The sequence below is a fragment of the Telmatherina bonti genome, assembly GCF_933228915.1.
Source record: "Telmatherina bonti genome assembly, chromosome: 13".
NCBI classification, from domain to species: domain Eukaryota; kingdom Metazoa; phylum Chordata; class Actinopteri; order Atheriniformes; family Telmatherinidae; genus Telmatherina; species Telmatherina bonti.
Window position 1 is genome coordinate 27,183,027 of NC_136611.1, and position 22,271 is coordinate 27,205,297.

At 40.4% G+C, this 22,271-nt stretch overlaps 1 protein-coding gene across 3 annotated transcripts in view; it reads right to left on the reverse strand.

The window, feature by feature from the left end:
• Window positions 1-16,348: 16,348 nt before the first annotated feature.
• ep400 (E1A binding protein p400) overlaps window positions 16,349-22,271 on the reverse strand; it is a 34,185-nt gene continuing 28,262 nt past the window's right edge. For 2 of the 3 annotated variants that reach the window (XM_079251430.1, XM_079251429.1), the window contains exons 45-52: window positions 21,981-22,176; window positions 21,758-21,900; window positions 21,076-21,303; window positions 18,667-18,829; window positions 18,161-18,294; window positions 17,793-17,954; window positions 17,624-17,701; window positions 16,349-17,377 (exon numbers count right to left, since the gene is read on the reverse strand). In XM_079251430.1, the coding sequence (XP_079107556.1) occupies window positions 17,060-17,377; window positions 17,624-17,701; window positions 17,793-17,954; window positions 18,161-18,294; window positions 18,667-18,829; window positions 21,076-21,303; window positions 21,758-21,900; window positions 21,981-22,176 (1,422 nt within the window). In that variant the 3' untranslated portion in view covers window positions 16,349-17,059. The remainder of the gene's footprint in view (window positions 17,378-17,623; window positions 17,702-17,792; window positions 17,955-18,160; window positions 18,295-18,666; window positions 18,830-21,075; window positions 21,304-21,757; window positions 21,901-21,980; window positions 22,177-22,271) is intronic. The other variant, XM_079251431.1, reaches the window with a different exon arrangement.

Here is a 22,271-nt window from a genome sequence, read left to right on the forward strand (position 1 = left end):
TTACTCTCCATCTCATCTCCTCACTGTCTGTCTGCCCAGAGGAGCAGTCCTCATTTTGATCCTGCTTGTGATTGGTGCCCAGCCAGGTGGCAATAATGTGCTCATTCTACTGTGTTTCCTTCCAGGGGTCAGGGGTGCTGGGTGATTAACACACAGGATGTGACCTTTAATCCACTAGCAGCCCCTTTCAGTATTAATCTCCGCCAGCTAGCATTCAGCTCTGATAATGGCATGTTAATTAATGACGCTCTTTTGAGGTGGCATCAGCCAGCAAGGGAACCTCCAAAAGATGGTTAACACCTCACACATGCTCTCAAGTCACCTCTAAAGTATCTCATGCACAAACTTTTAAATCATGCTACAGCTATTACGGATATTTAAGATTTCTTCCCAACATATTTGTGTGAAAAAGACTTTTTAAACGGTAAAAAAAGTCCGGTAATCAGTGACAAAATTAATGTGACTTTTTAGTCACTACAGTCAAAACTTCAGGTTTTGAAATGAAATGAAATATTTTTCATTTCATTTCATTTCATTTCAAAACCTGAAGAACATTGTGCGACAGCACTGAAGATTATCAAGATTTACATATAATCTTCCACATGTTGTCAAGTGAATGCATGATCATGTGAACCCATTCTGCCGCATGTCTTTCTAATGATGTTCCTCACTCACAGTTTCATACATGTCCTTGATCCACCCAAAGGATTGTCCTAGTCTTAGCTTATACATATTTAATCAAACATTTACCGTCATTTCCTTATTGACAACGACATTAGAAGAAGAGAGATCTTAGGAGGTCTGTGCTGAGCTGCACAGCTTTGTGTACACTGGATGAGTCAGACTAATATAGAAGAAAGGCAAAGGCCAGCTTGTCATTGTCTGGGAACTGTGACAGGATTTATGGATCTCCGCCTTAGAGGCAAGTCTGTAGAATAGTACATGTGAGTGTGGAGTGTGTGGGAGGACAAGGTAGTTTTCATTGTCTTTCTGGAAGTTTCAGGATCCTTAATGCATTGATTGTTCATTTGTCTAGTCATTATAGCACAAAGAAAGGAAATGGTTGTAAGGTATGATTGTAGCAGGGACCCAAAACACTTTCCATCAGTACCTTTGTGGTTTTGCAGGAGTTGGACTTGTTCTGAGTCCAGGTCTGGCTTCCAGGTGTTGTCCTGGTCTGTGGCTGAGATCAGCAGTGGAGCCTTCTGAAGGAGGCCACCTGGACACTTTGAAAAGACTTGTGAAGCCATTTAAAAAATGTCCTTAGAGCAGTCAAATTGTATGTTTTTATGAAAAATTTAACCTTGGGCCCCCAGTTTGAAATTATTGTGGCTTTTTTCAATGATATAATAGATTTAGGAAAATGATGTTATGGAATGTAGGTATTCCCTCCTTTCCACAATCAGGAAAACAGACGATGAACAAAGATTTAGTAGGTGAAGCATATGTAAAGGGATAAGGATCAGTTCCTTAGAGATTGTTTAGATAAAATAAAATTTTGGTGATTGAAAAAGGACGCTCTCTGAGTGCCAACGTAGTTTAAAACTTAGAAAGGAAACATTTTAGGTAAAATGAGCTTTAAGTATTTCTCCAGAAATGGTAACTGAAATGTAAAAAATCCCAAACTTAATACATAATTTGAGCAAAACTATTCACTTTAAACTTAACAAGTGTAACAAGTACCATGAAGTAACAGAGCAGCAGGACCAAATACTTCTGTTTAAAGCCGCTCATCCACATTATTGAAAGTCTCAACATGGAATTTACTGACATTCTTGTGCTAAAATCAGTTTTCTGAAAACATTGGTTCAAATGTAATTCTTTCTTACTTTTTTTATTTTGCTGTTTATATTAAGTTGATCATTTGAAGCCCAGGTCCTTTAAGTCTGGCAGAACAGAAAGTGGCGACATGTTGTCTGTTCTGTTGGACAAACGAGTTACCATGGTGAGCAGCACTACACGGCATACTGTGCTAACCGTCAGTAGAATGAGGCTTCTTCATCTTCAGTGAGGTTGTTATTTCCTACTTTATTAAAATACACATAATCTTGTCAGTTGTTTAGTTCTTAACTTTGCCTACCTGTTGATGAGATTACCAGCCCACCACAGCTCCAAATGCAGCAGTTTTAAAACATGCTATTTCCTCTGGGAGAGTCCTGGTTATTAATAATAATAAGTGCAGATGTGGGAAGTGTATTAAAATGCCAACTGGCGCAGAAAATCACTGCTACAAAGATCCAGAACAGTAATGGTGTTTACTCACTTCCCCATTGTTAACAGAGGCCAAGTTGACACTAAGCTGCTTATGGTCTTTCCTTTTACACAAACTATGATGTGTGTCAAGGATGGCAAATGAAAGCTATGTTGCTTGTGTGAGTTAAAGCAGAATTCTTCCACTTATACACATATCTATATGCAAAGCACCTAACACTTTCAGACATGAATTCTGGGTAATTTTAGGTACGAACAGACAGACATGCAGTCCTCCAACAAGCTAACAATGCAGAGTCTGTGGAGCTGACGTTGCGTGTTGATTGACTGCTGGTTGGCTGAAAGATAAATAGACTGTGAATGACAGCAACCAGTTTAGGAACAAATAGGATAACATGCAGGAAACATTGCTCCCATCTGCACAAAAGCTTTGCTTGTCACTACACTCTCTGATTAAAGTATTTGGTTTGACTGTGATTTGCTTCAGTGAAGCTGATGACCTTTTTCCTGTAAGAGCAGAAGTCAACTTCAGGAAAAACAAAACCAAGATGCATGCAAAACATTTTAAGCTGCTCCATATTTTGAGCACTGCCCTCATATGGCAGCAGAAAACTCAAAAAGGTAGCCTATTCCTTGTCTATGTTTGCAGGAGCTGTTGGGAAGCTTAACGCAGAAGCACAGTATATACCAGCTCTAACTCTTTGTTTCCAAGCAATTGCAGAAGAAACAAACCCAGTACTTTCAGTGGACCTGTGAACAAATCAATTACACAAAGTACTGTTAGCTCCCTTAGCTGCCTTTTAACTACATGGGTGGTATACTCTTGATGTTTGCACTGAAAAATGTTCATACTTCTAATGCCAACACAATACAGACATCTGAAACAACTTCTCTTTCCATGTGAGAGTGAAACTTGTTTGCAAACTGCTCAGATTTTTAGCTTTAGTCTCACAAAGCCAGTACCGTGCGATGCCTTGGTAAACTCTCGTATGTGTAACGTACAAACCCAAGCAGGAAAAAACTAAATTATCCACTGATCCAAGGTCGCTGGGTCTTTGGGAAAGGTGAACGAGGTCCTTTCGCCTTCAGAACAAACAACAAATGAAATTGCAGATGTCCCCAAAACAAAAGCAAGTGGCATGTTTGAGAAGTATGGATGGATTACTCATTCCTTGTGCCACAAAAACTGTGCTGGTGACCTGTTTAGGATGTCCCCTGCCTCCCACCTGATAGAAACTGGGTTGAATTGCAGCAGCCCTTCGACCTGGCAACAATGGAATAAGCAGGGATAGCCAATATATTTACAGGGTCGCCATGGCTACTAGAAGATGCTGTACAGATGATACTGATTACAGATTCCCCCCGAATCTCACTAGAGGCAAAAGTAAGAGCCAAAAGACCAAACTTGTTTCATTGTTTTAAAAATTCTGTAGTCTGGTAATTGTTACAGTTTAAGCAAATATGACCATTTAATCTTACATTTTTAGTTATAATCTAAAGCAAGAAACAAGTATGTATTTACATCTCTATAGCCCACAAAGGTGTGAAGGGGTTCTTATGGAAAAAAGTCACGTTGTAAAACAAGTTCCTCTGTGTTCTATAACACCTGCATAACAGTGCAAGTGTGTCTGTGTCGTGCAGTCCAGACTGATTAATTGAAAGATATTTCCCTCCTGTATAAACCATTTTCTTTGGCTACAAAGCCACCCACAAGGAGAGAGATAAGATCAATGTAAACCTTGCTCTGGTTTCTCCAAGACAGAAAGACTTATGTGCTGCTTAAAAGGTTCCAGGTTGTACTTTGTTTTTGGTTGTGGCTCCATCTGATTTGGAGTATGATGTGTTTGTGTGTGTGTGTGTGTGTGTGTGTGTGTGTGTGTGTGTGTGTGTGTGTGTGTGTGTGTGTGTGTGTGTGTGTGTGTGTGTGTGTGTATGGGGTAGTACATGTTTTCTAAAAATGTTCACATAGGTGGTGTAAGAATTAAAGAAATTCCTCTCACTGGAACCAATGAAAATATTTTTTTCCTTTTCAACAAGCTCAGTTGTGAGCAGATGTCCTGAAAGAGCCAGAAAGGTGTTGTTTTCACCTGATAGAAATATGGAAATATAATAACCTATAAGAAAAAAAGCAATGCAATGGAATGAAAACACATTATCATATGCTTAAATATTCTAATAAATGACCTTGTGTGTCTGTTTATCCACCTTCTGAAAGCGATTAAATCTATAATCTACGCCAGTTTTGGCATTTAAAACAAAAGCAGTGACATGATTGCTTCATGGCATAGCAGCACTTGCACACATATGCATGCCTGTGTGTATGTTGGTGTGATTTATGTGTCTTGTCCAGGCTGAGTGGGATTCACCCCCTTCCCCACCCCCCATCTCCATCCTCCTTTTCTTGCCCAACAAGGCTCAGAATCTGTGTCAGAGGTTTGGGGGAGGTTCCCCAGAGAGGAAAATAGAATTAAGGACCCAACTCCAGACACTGAAACTATGCAGTATCTCCTCAGCTGAGAGCTCTCCTTGTTTCTCTTCCTCATACCTGCACATTTGTACACAGAAATACTGCGTAAGTGGGGAACTGGTTCATCATTTTCACCAGTGCTCCAGAACAGACAGCCTGAAAATGCCTCATTGAAGATACACACTATATTATATCTCTGATACTCCCATGCTGACACAAGCAAAATACCGGCAAGCACCCGCAAACACACACAGTAACACCATCAGTACTTCCTCTGGCATTAATCTCGTACATTTATTCTGGTCAGTCTGTTTGCAGTCAGGAATTCACCAGGGCTTCTCGTGTTGCATATCAACACTTCCATTTGTGCAGCGAACGGCTTAAGTAGGTTAGAGGCTGGCATGCACACTCCACTTTCGTCTTCAAGCCCTCGGGGCGGTAAACGATTCTGTCAGAGAGGCTGCTGCTTGTTATCGACGTGGTTGCAGGTTGGAAGTTGTGGGCACCACAACAACTCCTGCACACTGAGCCTTTGCCACACAACAGCCATGGAGGATCGGGTACATTATGGATCTGCTGTAATACCGTGCACAATACCAGTCAAACGAAAAAGAACTTCTGCAGCAGAGTGATGTGTATTGATTCAAGCACAGCACACGACAATTTACAGTATGCATACGAGTTGTAGACGTAGAGCTATAATGTCACTGCATTCAGTAAATGCCCATTGCAGAGTAAACTCTGCAGTTGTGTTTGATGTTGGACTAGCAACAGTATGTGGTTTAAATTAGCTGTAGGCCCGATGCATTAGATGGCTAATATTTATGTTTAGCAGGTATGAATCTGAGCAGGCAGGCAGCATGCATAGCTTCTTATTTTAGCATGGAAACAAGTCACCAGGATATTTCCACTATAAACTATTAATGTTTTAGCTAAATTGGGACCCTATACATCACATCAGGATGAGATATTTGATTGAATGAAGCTGTTTTATTAACAGCTGCCAAGTAGTTTTGAGTGCGATGTAAAACATTTAACCTGAATTCACAAATTAAAAGTCTGCAGTAGTCAAAAGTATTTATAGGCTTGAGTTTCTATCGTCATCCTTTATAGGAACAACAAAGCTGGGTGCACATGCAGACGTTTAATGAAAGTGGTGCATTAGCATTTGGGTTTGCAAGGATTCTGTACAGAAGCCTAACAATTATGACATCTCACACTGAATAGCAGAAACTGACAGGAAAAATAATTAGATTAATCGAGTAAGCAGCTAGCAGCACTTTGTGGCTTAAATTAGCCACAGCAGTGCTGTAGGCCACATGCTAACATTAGTTGGCTAATATGTTTATGTTTAGCAAGTATGGTGTTGTGCACGCACAGTTTCTTAATTTAGCATTGCAGCAAGCTATCGCCATGTATCCACGAAGAACTATTAAGGCTTCAGCCAAATTTGGTCCCTGTAAATCTGATAAATGATGAGATATTTAATCAAGTTGGTTTTATTATGGTGAGGAAATCCACAAACTTGCTACACATGGTTTTGAATGTAATAGGAAAGTTTTAATCAGGATTCATCTCCACATCAAATGTCTGCAGTAGTCAAGGGTATTTATTGGCTTTTGCTCCAAATATCATTGATAGGAACATCACATCCAGGTGAAGACATCCATTTTTATGGTATTGGTGCACTCAGGGTTGTATGAATGGACACAGCTTACTTACAAGTTTGGCACGTGGGGGGTGATGTCACTTCACCACCATTTATTTCCTATGGAAGTTGCATGATGAGGTGAGAATCGCTGCCTTCCTCCAGCCAAGCGGCAGGCGACAATTCTGTATTCTTTGAAGAAACACACGTCTACCAATTATAAGGTCTCACACAGACTGAAACGGACAGCAACAATTGGCAGAATTAAAAAGAATTACAAAGTATTTTTAAACAGTATGCCCAGTTTCAAATGAAACAAAACACACTACTATTAATTTAAGTCTGCAACAGAAGGTAAATCATATTCAGGAAAAGATTTAAAAAAAAAAAAAAAAATGGAAATAGTGAAATATGTGCCAATTCATTAAGATACTTCAGTCTTTATCAAAGTTCACCTAAGCCCATACAAGACAACTGCTGGTTCCTAGTCTGCTGCAGCAAATCACACCCCACCTGGCCAGTTTGGCAGTTTGGCTTCATGTGTGTGCCGGTTGCTGTTATGAAAAGTGGTGTCACTAGGTAGTTTGTCTGCATGTCTGAATCCTCAGGCTGGTTGCTGATGTTGTCAAACCCAGCATAACAATGTATAAACGAATGTCCTCAGACTGCTGAGACTCAACCTTTGATTTCACAAGAATTTGTGGCTGGAATGTGTGCACATGTGTCTACTATACGTTGCATTGTAGAAATGAGGCCCCAACACACTGTGTGGTATTTACGCTGTGGAGTGAACACTATTGAGCAACAGCAGTTGACTTGCTTGTTCTGTCTTCGCACTTCTGTTGTTTCTCCATTCAATCTACAGCACATTGTGCTTCTACATGTAAATAATCATGCTGAATAAATAAAGTTTTGCTTGTTTGCTTGTATTTTGATACATGAGTAACAGAAAATTCCACAATCTCACACCAACCAGCCCTCTAGTCTTGCACACATTTCCTGTCATGGCTGACATTCCAGACGTGCCACAAAAAAAGGAGGTCTCCTTTTTTTGTTTTTCCAAGTAAATCTAGATAGAACAAAGATAAGCCACTATGATAACACGTGTGTTTATGTGCAAGGTATAAGACGATGAAATTTCACTTGTGTTGTGCAGAACATTCGTTTCACATGGAAGCCAGTTCAGACATTCAGCACCATAAGGATGATGCTTCTCTGTATAAACCACCACAGGACTTCCTGCGAGTGTCGCCGAGTTATTTTTAGCCATAGCTGTTGTAATGGCCTTATTGATCGATCAGTCAATAGGTTTGCCTATTTTATTCAGATTGAAATATTGCAGTAACTTTAGATACATTTTACATGTCCTAACGGTTCCAGTGATTTCCTGTCTTTTCTGCAGTTTCACCACCAGACCTGCAGTTTTAATCTTGTGTAAAATCTAAATACACAACAGATGGATGAGAACTCACTTTGGACACATACTGATAATCCCCCTGACTTTTCCTCTGGGGTAATTTAGGTGTTAGGATTTGGCTGCATGCACCAACCAGGCAAGCATGGTAAAGACCCATAGGAAGCAAACAAATTACGTTGCATCATCTTTGCCACATTACTGTTGCTATGGGTGCACCTACAGCGTGGGAGCATCTCAGCGTAGGAAGATATTACTTTGTTAGCTTTTAGGCTCCTTTGTTTATTTGTCCACTGATATACAATTTTTTTCTCAAGAAAACTATGTCTTCTACAGTTTTTTTTATTCACAATGTGCAGTGCTAATGCAGATGATCTCATGGTGACACTGGAAGCCATGCATAGCATGTTAGCAGCCACTCACCTTTAAAAACCCTTTGCGTATACTTTCCCTGTGGTCAGATGGGTTAAAATGATGTGAAAGCACTTTCTTCATTCCCTCTGGACATATAGTCAGTAGCAGAATGCTTTTTACACAGTGAAGTGAAAAAGAAGAGAAGGAGGAAGAGGAGGAGAGCCTGCAGAGCCATCTGTGGGGGCAGATTTGGACAAGATCAACGAGAATGACAGGGAATGCAGGAGGCAGCAGGAGATTCAAAGTAGGCCAATAAATAATGTCCAAGTGAGACAGTGTCTGCCTCCCCCTAAGCCACAGTCCCCCCATACCACCCCTAACCCCCTTGGCCCCACTAACTGGGCCCCCTTGATTACTGGTCTCTGACTGGGGAGGGGGGGATGGTGGCCCCTGGGTTGCACAATACACTTCTCATACGGGGTCCTCACTCACCTCTTTTCTCCATTTGTTGGACATTCATCTTTCAGCATGTGTGTGAGTTTGTTTAGGGGGTGGGGGCTTAGGGGATGAAGGGATGTTGGACAGGAATGAAGAGATGGAAGAGTAGGATCTGTATATGTGTTCAGTGGGTGGGTGGGGGGGGATCTTACATGTTTTTTACACGGTGCGCAGACATTTCAGACAGTTGCTCACAAGACAAATGCTCACAACATTAATAGAAAAAGAGACAAATGCTCACTAACTGCTTGACAAGTTTTATTTTTTAAAAAGAAAAAATTAAAGCATTAACGCGCACGACGCTGATAGAAACCGTGAATCGCTCACACAGTGTGTGTAGAGCAAGAATCACCAGAACTTTGCTGTAAATCAGCTGTAAAATCTTTAAAAATTAAAACAGAGGGAAGACTTTTTTAAGGGGATGCATTTACTCAAGGCTTTCCTGTGAAGGAGCCTGAAGAGGGGGCTAATGTAATGACTGGGATGGGGGGGCTGTTACATTGTTCAGGGGAATTTGTCTTGATTGTGAACTTATAAGTATAAACAACATGCTGTATTCCCTCTTGCTCGCCTCTGTGAACCCCCAGGTTCTGTGCTGCAGTTTCACCCACTGTGTTGGGGGGGGGGGGTTTAATCATTAGCCACTTCATTTTGGTCCAAAAAGCCAAGAAGAAGAGAAAGAATTTGTCCTCCCATCTCAGTCTGGATTGAACCATTTTACTTCTAACATTACAACATCCATTAAAGGATTGAGATTCCCGAATGGGAGCCAAACTGTTTTTAGAAGTTTACATCTTTGTTAATATATATTATTAAATAGGTATATTATTAAATAAGTAATGGACTTCACATAAACCAGCAGGACAAAATGACTTGATTGGTTTTGTTCAATGGAGCAAAACTAACCTTAGTGGCTCATGTAAGTCATGGCCTGACAATGCGCACATGAGAGTATTAAAAGATGGTGTAATTTTACTTTCTGAAGGCATATTGGGACAAAACTAAAATGTTTAGTTTGCCAAAAGAGCAAGTGTTTATAATGTAAACTATTCTCTCCAAAACCTGAGAGAGAGCAGGCAAAAAGAAGATTGGATGATGGTTGCTGAAATAACCAGATTTAAACTCGGGTGTAATACTTAACATTTCTGGCACTACAGAGAGTAGAGATTAATGGATGCAGTAGGTAAGAGGTTCAGTGATCACAATAATAATGATTTTCAGGATTTTACTAGAAATGTCATCAGCTACGGCTGAATTAGAGCTTTTTATATCCATAATTATTTTACAGTCTTTATCACGATCAGTTGGCTTCAGGAAGAGAGTTTGGATAATTGCCTGTTAGGTACTGTTTAAAAGAGGCACAGTGGGGTTGGTTGATTATATTAGATAGGCTTTTTCCAATTATGAAATGTGTGTGCAAGACATGTGTTACTTACAGTGTTATTGTTGCCAGTAAGAACAAGGGTTTTTCACCCTGTTTAATAAGCACTCTTACTCTTTCTGATGATCTTTGTGATTTTTTTTTTTTTTTTTTTTAATAATTGTTGTGTTTATTTTTATTTTTAACACATGGGCTTTTAAATAATGATTAAATAATTTTATTTTTGGGCTTGGTCAGTTTCAATATGCTCTTAGATAAGCACAGACCTTTAGTGGTTAAACGTCATACGACAGTTTTCACAGGAGGCATCCTCTGTGTCAAGACTAAATTTTTTGCTAATAGCACCAAATACTGCATCTACATTTCATACTCATCTTTAGCCTGCAGGTCCTTATTGAAAAGTTGTATAGTTTCTTAATTGAATAATTTTATTTTTATTTTATAATGGATGAATGAAGGCCTAACAGCAAGGTCAATAAATAAGACAATATCAGTAATTTCAGAGTACAATGCCGGATACTATTTATGAATGTTTGTAACAATATTATCAATAACAGACAGTAAAATGACTGATTCTACTAAGAGTAAAAGAAGTGCAGTATATTCATTTATAGTCATTTTTAGCAGCACGATTCCTGGAGAGGTCAAAGCGAAATCTCAAAGTAAGATCCAGCTTTTATTTGCATTGTTAATAACATTTCTTATAGTTTTGTCATGAAATTATTAAGGTTACTATCGGAGGATTGGCAGATCACAACTACAATGAGTTTTTTTTTCCATTTCCTATAGTTGTTATTTTAACTGTGTAAATTAGATGGTTTTCCAGGGTATATCCTGCCTCCCGCCCACTAATTGCTGGGATAGGCTCCAGCTTTCCCACGACCCTGAATTGGACTGGTGGCCAAGAAAATGATGTTGACCTGAGCAGGTTTGAAAGGTTTGGCTTTCATCAGCTGAGGGTTTCTCTCTATTTTAAAGATCCGCAATTCTGAAACCAGATGGTAAAGTGAACTAACATCAATCTAGAAAGTTTTCATGCGTAGATTTTGTAGTTTTTTCATCCTCCGTGCACAATTTAAGCAGCCACAGATCTAAAGTGGATGAGTGTGTGGACTGGTGTGATGCTCACCAGCTGTTTGTAAACACAAAGAAGACAACGAATGTGAGCAGTTTAGGACCACCATGCCATGCAAATAAATACTGGAACGTACTTCTGATTTTGCTATACCCCATTCAGATTAAAAGCCACTGCTGAAGGGACAATATTGTGATGTATTTCAGGTAGAAATAGTGCAAATGAATCAGCGTGTTGTGATCAAGCACCTGTAAGACAAGGATTGGGAACCCCTTGATCAAATTCTACTTTGGGCCCTATAAAAGCTTCTCCCACGCCTGGGTGCACCCCAGGGCAGATGGTTACCAGATTCATGTGCTCATCGTGTAACATCAAGCAGGTCAGCTTATTCTCACTGATACAAGCAAGCACATGCAAGTGGTTTACATGTCTGTCCATGAATCCAAATTTCTTCACAACTCAGTTTTTGGAGTTTGGTGTATGTAGACTTTTTAAAGAAGAACCACTGAATGTGTGTTAGGTTATGTTGTGACCGTCTAGTTTAGAAACTAAACAGTTAAATCAAAAGCTCAGATTTTAACTCTAACAATAACAGCAGGTAAATCACTGATATGACTTCTGACTCCCCAAAACCTGTTTGAACAAACCACCATTAGACAGTCTGACAGTATTTATCTGACACTTCCCATGTCAAAATTTTTAAGAATTATAAGCATTTCAAATAGACTATCTTCATCTGCTCCTCTCTTCAGAAAATACAACATTTTGACAATATGTAAGGTAAATATCTATTGCATTTTTCTTTTCATGTATAAATATTTGCATACGGCCAATGTCGTACCAAGTCTGTCACAATTTTTTCATGTTTTCTTCTAATCTTCACACCTATTCCACCAAGAACTGCAAAGACCTGTATCTGCCCTTTTGTAGCAGTTCTTCCAGTCAAAATACACTCAGGTATAGACTGTATGTGTAATTGTCTCTTTCAAAACACAGTTAAAAACAATACTTTTATTAAAACCACTGTAAACTGATAGAGTGATTGTTTGTGATATGAGGTAGTGTGAGACATTTGGTTAATCTGATCATTATTTCCGTTTGTTTGTCACGATTTTAGGGCAGGTGGCTTTATAACCCTCTGGAGTGGTCCTTAATTACCAGTAATGCTGTATTTGCACTTTTTTAAAAACTGATATTCTGCTGAAGGTTATTTGGAGTGTTTGAGTCGCATCCTTGGCTTCTGACCCTTTTATACAAGAGACAATTCAGTTGAACTGAATGAACTGTTGTTGGCATTTCATTTTTGAAAATAACATAATAAATATAATAAAATGCTGTCAAATATTCATCTATTCAGCTGTGTGTGTTAAACAAATGAAAATATGCAGCTTCATTCTGTTGCTTCCAGTTTTTTTTTTTAGCTCTGGAGGAACGGTATCTTTAGTCAAGCATATAAATGCTTGCACAGAGCTGCTCTCACACCTTGCTGGGAAAAAAATCTTTTGCAACATGAACTCAGACTTTGAGCAAATAGGTTTTCTTGACTAATAGTTTCCATTTGCATTTGGCATGTACTTTGTAATTTAAATTTTTTGTTGCTGCTCTGTATTGGTGAAGATGCTGTTTATTTTATACATTTATCGTGTTGCCAGATGTTCATCCAGCACACTGATAGGATTTAATCCACTCCTTTTTTCTTCACATATTGCTAGGGAAAAAAAGAACTTAAATGCAGTCATGTAGTGAATTTGCAAAAATAAATGAATTAGGATTCATAAACATAGCTACAATGGTTTAAGTGATTCTGGCCCACAGATAGATGGGGAAATGATTGCAGGCTGGGAGACTCTCCGCCCCTGTGCCAGTAAATTGTTTCTAAATATTTTCCGAAGCTCTCACAAGCACACAGGACTTGTGTGTGCTTGATGGTTGTGTGTTGAATCCACAACTCAATGAAGGTTATCCCTAAGACTTAGAGAAAAGACAGAGATTCTCTTTGTGCGTCTCAGCCACTCGCTTACACAACTGTCACACCACAAGACATTTGTGAGGAAGATGAGAGCAGCTGAAGCAGACATAAAGAAACAGAGACAAGCTGGGAAGAAAGTGAAGCTGCTGGAGACAGAAATACAGAAAGAGAGACTCCAAGAAAAGGAGTGGGAGGATGGAGAAGACAGAGGCAGACTTCTACTATCGAGCTTAGTGGTGTGTTCTCAAAGTGCTGAGTGACACTTCCTATCATTGTGTTGGGGGAAGTGGAGCGTGTCAGCCCCTGTGCTCTCTCACCCCATCTTGCATGCAGACCAATTACCACTGGCACAAACCTCCCCATCACCCCGCCTCCCCCATCGCAATTCAGTGAAATCATCCGGCCGACCTGTGACTCATCATTTAGAGTAATAGGCCTGTCCTGTCTTGGCTTCAGGCATTTCACAGGTTGATGGTGGTTAAAGGAGCAAAAGAACATAACACAACATAACATAACATAGCCTAGCGTAGCATACAATAAGACAACATAACACAACACAACACAACACAACTTAACATAGCATAACATAGCCTAGCATAGCATACAATAAGACAACATAACATAACATAACATAACATAACATAACATAGCCTAGCGTAGCATACAATAAGACAACATAACACAACACAACACAACTTAACATAGCATAACATAGCCTAGCATAGCATACAATAAGACAACATAACATAACATAACATAACATAACATAACATAACATAACCTAGCGTAGCATACAATAAGACAACATAACACAACACAACACAACACAACTTAACATAGCATAACATAGCCTAGCATAGCATACAATAAGACAACATAACATAACATAACATAGCCTAGCGTAGCATACAATAAGACAACATAACATAACATAATATAACATAGCACAACACAACATAACATAGCATAACATAGCCTAGCATAGCATACAATAAGACAACATAACACAACATAACATAGCATAACATAGCCTAGCATAGCATACAATAAGACAACATAACATAACAACATAACATAACATAACATAGCCTAGCATAGCATAACTTAAGATAACATAACAAAGCTTAGCATAGCATACAATAAGACAACACAACACAACATAACATAGCATAACATAGCCTAGCATAGCATACAATAAGACAACATAACATAACATAACAACATAACATAACATAACATAACATAGCCTAGCATAGCATAACTTAAGATAACATAACAAAGCTTAGCATAGCATACAATAAGACAACACAACACAACATAACATATAACATAACATAACATAACATAACATAACATAACATAACATAACAGCATAGCATAGCACAGCATAGTATAGCATAACATAAGTTAGTGTGGATCATAGCAGCCATTTGTTTATCAATTTTATTTTTTTGCTAGTGTTTCACAGTTCACAACAGAGCAGCTCCTCGTGGAATAAATGGAACTTGTCCATTTTACTTTAGGGCACAAAAGCAGCCTCCCGCTAGCATTGTGTAAAATATGTTGTGTATTTCTGATGCGACTCATCCACTGAAGAGAAACATCATGAAGCCATGCTGGAAACAAAACAAAATGAAACACCTGTATTGCCTGTGTATGCTGTTGTTACAACTCAACCCTGTAATATCTACTAAGGAGGGCTGTGAGGGGGGGGGGGGGGCAGTTGGTTGCTATAGAAACCTTTAAGTACAGCCAGCCTGTGATGGTGATCATCAGAATCACTGGGGGAGCATCATTAGCAAAGCACTCCTTGAGGCTGGATGATCGATGCCTGACCAGGACATTAGACAGTGTGAAGAGGAGAGTAGACAGAAGAATTGGCCTTCATCACCTGCTGAGTGCAGCAGGGCTGAGCTAGTTAGTCTGTCTCTTAGGTAACAACAAAGTCCTCGCCTCGCTGATCCCTCCGCTGTAGTTGTGTCACCACACGTAATGATTGCATTATCCCTGTTGTCAGTGGCTGTTGTTCATGTCCTCTGACTTGCTGTGGGGCTCTTGTTCACGGTTCTGTGCAAATGCAGGAAAACGACGCAGTGAAACAGCAGCCGTCATTCCTCTCTCACACCTCTGACTCTACTCAGAGGCTGCAAAGAGCCTGTAAAGATAAACACTTGCATGGTGGGAGGATTGTGTCAGATAAAATAACCTCATACCACACTGCTCCATATGCACCCCTCCCCTTGCACGGCTTTCATTGGAAATAAAAGATGTAAGAAAATCCAAGCCTGCACTCTGAGATGCCCCTGTGAGGGATCTCAATACAAAATATCTTGCAGCTGTAAATGTGTCACTCTTAGTTCCTGGATCACAGAACTTGTGCTGTTCTTCTGATTTGAAATCACAGAAGAAATACTTTGCATTTTGTGTGTTTTCTTGGATGTGTGTGTGTGAAAGGTGCAGTCATGCTCATAAGCTTTAAACTACATCTGAATACAAACATCAGATAACAGAGATGGCAAACAGGTTTCTCCAAAGCGCTTTCCAGCAAATGCACACATTCCCGCAGGATTTGTGAAGCTAGTGAAGAGATTCATGGATTAAAATGGTGTGATTCATAAGCTACTCCACCCCGACTCTGGCTATGCTTTCAAATCTTTGACACTCACTTTATCTTACACCTTTTAAAACTGTGAGACCATTAGCGCTCTTTATGTTTCTGACTTTAATGCCACTCTGCAAAAACAGGCATAAGAAAAAAAAAAAAAAGGTTGAGCTCAGGGGTGGAGTGATTTCATAGCCAAAGGAACCAGCTCTGCCCATCTGCTCTTCTCCGAGTGCTGTTTTCCACCTCACCTCCCATGTCTCACTTGTTTAGTTGTGAATGTGGACTGGCCACTGAGTGCCAGTGGAGAGAAGAGACGCAGGGTGTGCACCAAGCAGCAGATGGGAAATTTCAATGAGCTGGAAAATCAGTAGTAGCAGGCTTTATTTAGCAAGAGGGGATGGCAAAAGTTATGTAATGTAACAGCGACCCCCCGTGGACAAACTCAAACCTGCATCAGTCTCAGTCAACATTTCTTAAAATGAACACAACTTTGTGTCAGTAAGGAGATGCTTTCTGTTAAAATGGTGAAACATTTAAAGATTAATCTTAAGTATGAAAGCTGAAAACACCTGATTTCAAAAGCAACAAGCCCCAACTCACCGTTTGCTTCACCTTGTCTGTGTGTGTGTGTGTGTGTGTGTACTGTAACAAAACCGGGCAATAAGTTTTAAGAACTCACAAGGTTTCAAAGTACTTACAACATTTTAATGAAACAAAAAGGTGAATTTGTGTATAAAAACAAAACACTTTATTACAATTAGGCTGAAAAATCCAATGAAAACACAACTACTTTACAAGTACAAATGTTTTGTTGATATTTACATTTTTTTCCTTTAACATCAATAAAAAAAGACAATTTATGAGCAAACACAAAGTACTAAAGTACATGTTTACAGTGTTTTTACTGAAATAAAAATACAAATGACTAAAGGAACGTGCATGGTTTTCCATTCATTTATCTAAATGAATCAGACATAAAAGGGACTAATTATTAATACACTTATTATCTAATGGAGAGCTCACTCCCTAATGCAGAATGACTCAATCCTCAGTTGTCCAAGTCTTACAGTCTTTTCATTATAACACACAAATGACTGATGTGTGGGACAGATTGGGCAGCAGCTGCGTGGCTAAATGTTGAAGTTATAATTTTATGAAACAACTGGCATCTGAATCAAACCGGCGGATAAATGAACAATGTTGATTCAGCATGACAGTTATGATTTTCACCAAAAATACAGACAGATCCAGCAGTTTAGCTATGAGCACTAAAATCATGCTGAACACGGGATCTCAACAGGGCGAGGTGAAGTAAAGGTTGGGTGCAATTAAAGATGTAGTTGGATGTCTGCACACTAATGCTGGAGAAACTGTAACAAACTCATCACTGTATCTTCTGCAGAGAAACGCTTGGATATTGTTTCATTAGAACTAATCCTAGCTGTTCCCCCCACTGGGCTTGGCAGGAGTTTTGGCCCTGATTCCCCCTTGGCGAGCTTGACTCTTGGGCTGTTGGGGCGGAGCAGGTTGCTGTACTGGGGACTCTGCAGCAGAGGCTGCAGCAGACTGCTGAGCGGGGCTGTGTGGAGGTGGCGTCTGGATCTGAGGTGAGGCAGTAGCTGCCACTACCTGCTGCTGGATGATCTTCTGCTGAACCACCTGGGCAGTGGCGGTGCCTACGGGAATCATCTGCACCTGAGTGGGAGCTGAGGTGGCTGCTTGGGTCAGAGTCACGGTCTGAGGCTGAGCCTGGATCTAAAGAGAGACAAAAATGTTTTTTTTTCCCCCTGGCTGACAGGTTTTAACCCACACCATCCAATCTCTCTGCTACTTCCACAAAAAAAAACAGCCTAAGTGACATTTCTATTCTTTTCTGAGTATAAAATTCTTGAAGACAACTATGTGACGGTAGAAGTCTGTCGTTTTTATTCCAGACAACCAGAGGTTGGACTGACTGGAAACACAAATGTTCCTGTGAGCAGTATTCAGAGTAAAACTCACCTGCTGAGGAGACGAGACAATCTGCTGGATGTTGGCCACAGCTGACTGCTGCTGCACTATCTGAGGGAGCTTAGCCACCTGACAACAAGTTCTCATGTCAGCACACAAATCCAGTGTTTATCAATAAAAACTGGATTTCATGCTAAATGCTGCGGTATTGACAATGTACCTGGATTTGTTGTGCTCCGGTGGACTTTTGGGCCTGAGCGAGGGATGTAGTGAAGAACTGGGTTTTGATTCCCGTTTGAAGTTGGGTGGTGGTGGCATAAGTTACCTTCTGCTGCTGCTGTGCAGGCTGGGCTGCCTGCACGGTCACCTGCTGGGTCCCAATCTACAGAAAGAAAAAAAAAAAAATCCAAACAGAAGCTAGATGTTAATATTTGTGCTGAACTTAAAACGTGGACAGAAGCAATGTGCCATTATTTTGTATATAAGAAGACGTGCATGTGCTGCCTTTATGGAGAGACGCTGACAACATGAATCCTAACAAGTGATTACTGAGTGAAAGTGCAGCGAGGTGTAGGTGTAATGCGTTACCTTCTGCTGGACAGTGGCCTGTCCTTGCTGCGGTTGTCCTGCTTTCTGCTGGGCTGTCGCCTGCTGCTGTTTCTTCAACTGAAGCAGCTGCTGGACCTGCATCTGGGGGAAGGGTGATGTCAGCACAGGACCACCTGACAGGAGACAAAACAAAGTACAATTCCAGGTTAAATCAGCTGATTGTGGTAACAACAGTACTTATCTAGCAATAAAAGGATATTCAGAAATTTTTTTCCAGTAAAAATTAAATTAAATAAAACAGCATAACTGACTACGTTATATTTTAAAGTTTGATAAGGAACAGTGCTCAGTCAGTCAGAAATATTAGGAGTTAAAGTTAGACAGAGATCAGTTTACCAAAATATGGCGCGTCTGCTTTAGGGCTAACAATGTGGGAACTCAGTCAAGAACAAAAAAGTTCTTAAGAACAGAGATTAGTTAAATAAAGTCTCAACACCATAATAAACGGTAAAAGTTACTGTAAAAACATGTGAGGCTCAACACACCTGCTTTCTGGGCTTGACCAATGGCCATACTAATGCCTGTAACTGGCAGAGTAGGGACTCCAGTTGATGAGACCACAGCTGACACCACAGGGGGCTTAGTGAGGGTCACCTGAGCAGTCTGTCCGGCCTGGGCCTGAATCTGGCCCTGAGTGGACACTCGGGCCTGTGGGAGAAGCAGATTGTAACTGGTAAGTCTGAAACTTCATGAATCCCAGTTCAGAGTTGACAAACGTAGAAACCAAGAACGAACAAAGAATATTAAGCCGGACCACCTTCAGAGATGTCCTGTCGCCTGGAAACCTGACAACTGGCAGCTTCTGTGTTATGGGTTCAGACAGAATAGAACTTCTCCCCATCTTTATCATTTTGATTCCCTTCTAACCCAACGAGGTTATGGCCAAAATGGGAAACATTTAATAAAAGTACTTTTATTTATTATATCATAATTAAAAACTGCAATGCTTCCATTTCCATCTGGGATAAATCAATATTTTTTTTTCAATTTATTAATTTTCCTATTATTTCATTTGAACAGACAGATACTAATACAGAAGGCACTGTAACTGAGTCATTGGAATATGCAAACATGACGGCAGCGACTCATGAAATTGTCTATCTGGATGTCACGCAGATTTGACAACCTTAAACATTTCCTGAGAACCGCCAGAGGCTTCAAACATCTTCAGCTGATGAGAGGGGTCAAGAACAGGCGCAGCTAATAGTATCATCATGATAAGCCCAGTTACTTCTGTCAGAAATGTAACAAACTGTTTACGTCAAGCATAAAAAATAACTATTTCCAACAGCTCTTTATTGACCACTTGGGCTTGTGAGGAACCAGTTATAGTTTTATAAAGATGACTTTGAAAAGTCGGTCACGACCTACAAACCTGCCGACGGCATCTGTCACTACACTGAAAAACTGACTGACAACCGCAACTGGGATTCTGTAAGTGAGCTGGCTGAAAGAAGACAACACCAGTCACCAACATGCCAGACATATCTGACGGCTGATTGATCAGAAGGTTTAATGAATTTAATTCCCACAGGCAGGATGACATGTTCAGAAATTTCATTTGAATGCAAAGTAATTAATAAAAGCAGTGATGGCAGTGAGGGGGTATAAATCCTGCATCGTCTTTGGCTCATGATTTCTTGTTTAAATGGCGAGATGTTTTATTAGTTTTTACTCTTTTACTGTAATTTGACTCGAGAGTTGTCAGCGACTTTTTGTGTGAATCAGTGTGAACAATCATACAAGCGTACTGAGAATCAGGGGTACTCAGTTTGGTCCGATGAGGGCTGTAATCCAGCAGGTTTTCCATGTATCCCCGCTCCAACACACCTGACTAAGATGAAAGAGTCATTGGTAGGCTAGGTTGGATCAGTTTAACTTGATTCAGATGTGCCGAAGCAGGAGTACATTAAAAACTTGCTGGATTACAGCAAGTCCCATGTAGGACCAAACTAAGTAGTGGTTTCCCTGAACACCCCCTTCATAAAACAACCGTGGACTCCTTCCCCTCCCCTTGTCGAAACCAAGCTTATTTTTATGCTTTCAGTAGGTAGCTTTTCATCATAAATGACATGCTGTGGTTGACTCCTTTTCTTTGACAAAACCAGTAAATGTATTTACAAACATACATCTTTTTTTCTTTTTATATTCCTCTTCCAAAATAAGTATAAATCATCCACACTGTGGCATTTATAACACGTCTCATCCATACAGTACATGTTTTGGGGCTCTTAAAACATGGCTTTCCTTAATTTAAATCACACAAAATCTGAACGGTAAAGCCTCAGGGACCCCCCTGGCTCTATGGGGTTCCCCTTGGGGGGCCACAGGTTGGGAACCACTCCTGCAGAGTTTAAAAAGCATGCATGTGACACAAGTTGTTATACACATAATGTTCATAAAATGCAAGAGTTTAATCTTTTTGTGTCTGTAATTCCAAACCCTACAGCAAACAGATTTTTCTGTTTTTATTTCTTGTGTGGATGTCTTCCTTTGCTTCAGTAGCTTTGTCTCTTTTTATTTCAGGGAGCCTTTGTAAGACCTGGCCGAGGACAACAGATGAAAACTAGAACTTGGACTACATTTACAGATTTTTTATTTAACTTGCCTTCTCCCTCACAAATAAACAAATAAAAAAACCAATAAATTTCAGCCCTTAATGAAACTAAATATGAAAAATAGCAAGGAAAAATGAATACATGATATTGTGCATCCCAGACTTTGTTCCACTGATTAAATATAGGTTCATATAACTGAGCGCAGCAGCACTTTGTCTGATCCTGCTGATAAAACCTGCGTGAAACTGTCTATACAGTCTCCTTCATCTGTTTCCCAGAATGACTTGTGTTGCAAATCCTGTATTTATGTATCAAATGATCTTTTTCTAATCTTACCACTCTGGTCACCTGGAGGGTGTTCACAGGAGTGCCAGTCAGTACGGTTCCGGGTCTGGGTGCTGCCACTGCTGCTAGCTGGGCATTGGCTTGGCCAGCCTGTGCAGGTTGCACCTGTGCAGCCTGCTGGGTCCCTGCTGCCTGTTGACCCTGGGCCACGGCCACTGCAGCAGCTACCTGCTGCTGCTGCTGCTGCTGCAACTTATGTTTCGGCATCTTTAACAGCTCCTGTAAACAGAATCATCATCATGTTAAGGTAAGTTGACTATAAGCATCTGTCGTAATAGGAGCATCCAAAGTCAGATATGAAGGCTTGCTGTCATGCAGGTTTTATATGTTTCCTGCTTCAGCACACCCCAGACTGAGTGATGGGTCAACAAGCTTGGGCAGAACTTGACAACAAGCTGTTGAGACGCACCATATAATGTGAATCAGGTGTGTTGGATCAGGGAGACATCTAAAACTTGCCAGACTATGGTCTCCAGGGACCAGTGCTGGACTATCCCCATGTAGAAATGACTCCTACAGTGTTTATTGTTGACAAAAATGCAGTCATGGCAACCATTTTAGTTAATACTGCTAATTTAATTTATTCAGAGGGGCCAAGATGAAACAAAATCTTCTCAGTTCCATTTGCTGTTGTAGTTTGTGTAACGATCATGTTAATATAACGTTGGTGTACCTGTGGCTTGCCTACAGCCTTAATCTGTGGGGAAGTAGCTTGTTGCTGCTGTTGTTGCTGCTGCTGATGCTGCAGCTGCTGTTGACGTAGCATCTGCAGGTGTGCCTGGGTGAGAGGCTTCTGTGCCAACTGCATACCTGTAGCTGGAAAGGAAACATAAGGCAAGTGAGAATGAGAACTGCTTATAAAATAAAAAAAATAAAATAAAATGATATTTCATTACTTGGTGTAACTTGAGGGACCAGTGGGCGGGTCTGTGACTGCACTGGGCTAAGAGTCGTGGAAACTACAGCAGACGCAGTCACTGGGGTCACAGCTCTTACACTCTGGCCTATGGTGACCACTTCGGCAGGGGCAGTAGCAGCTGTAACAGCCCTCTGTTGTGCATGGACCACCTGGGCTCCAGGTGTGCCTGCAGGCTGGATCAACAAAAATGAAAACGAGAGCATGAATAAAACTTTTTTTTGTACTTCACACCTGCACCATGACTATTTATGTAAATGAATTCCTGAGC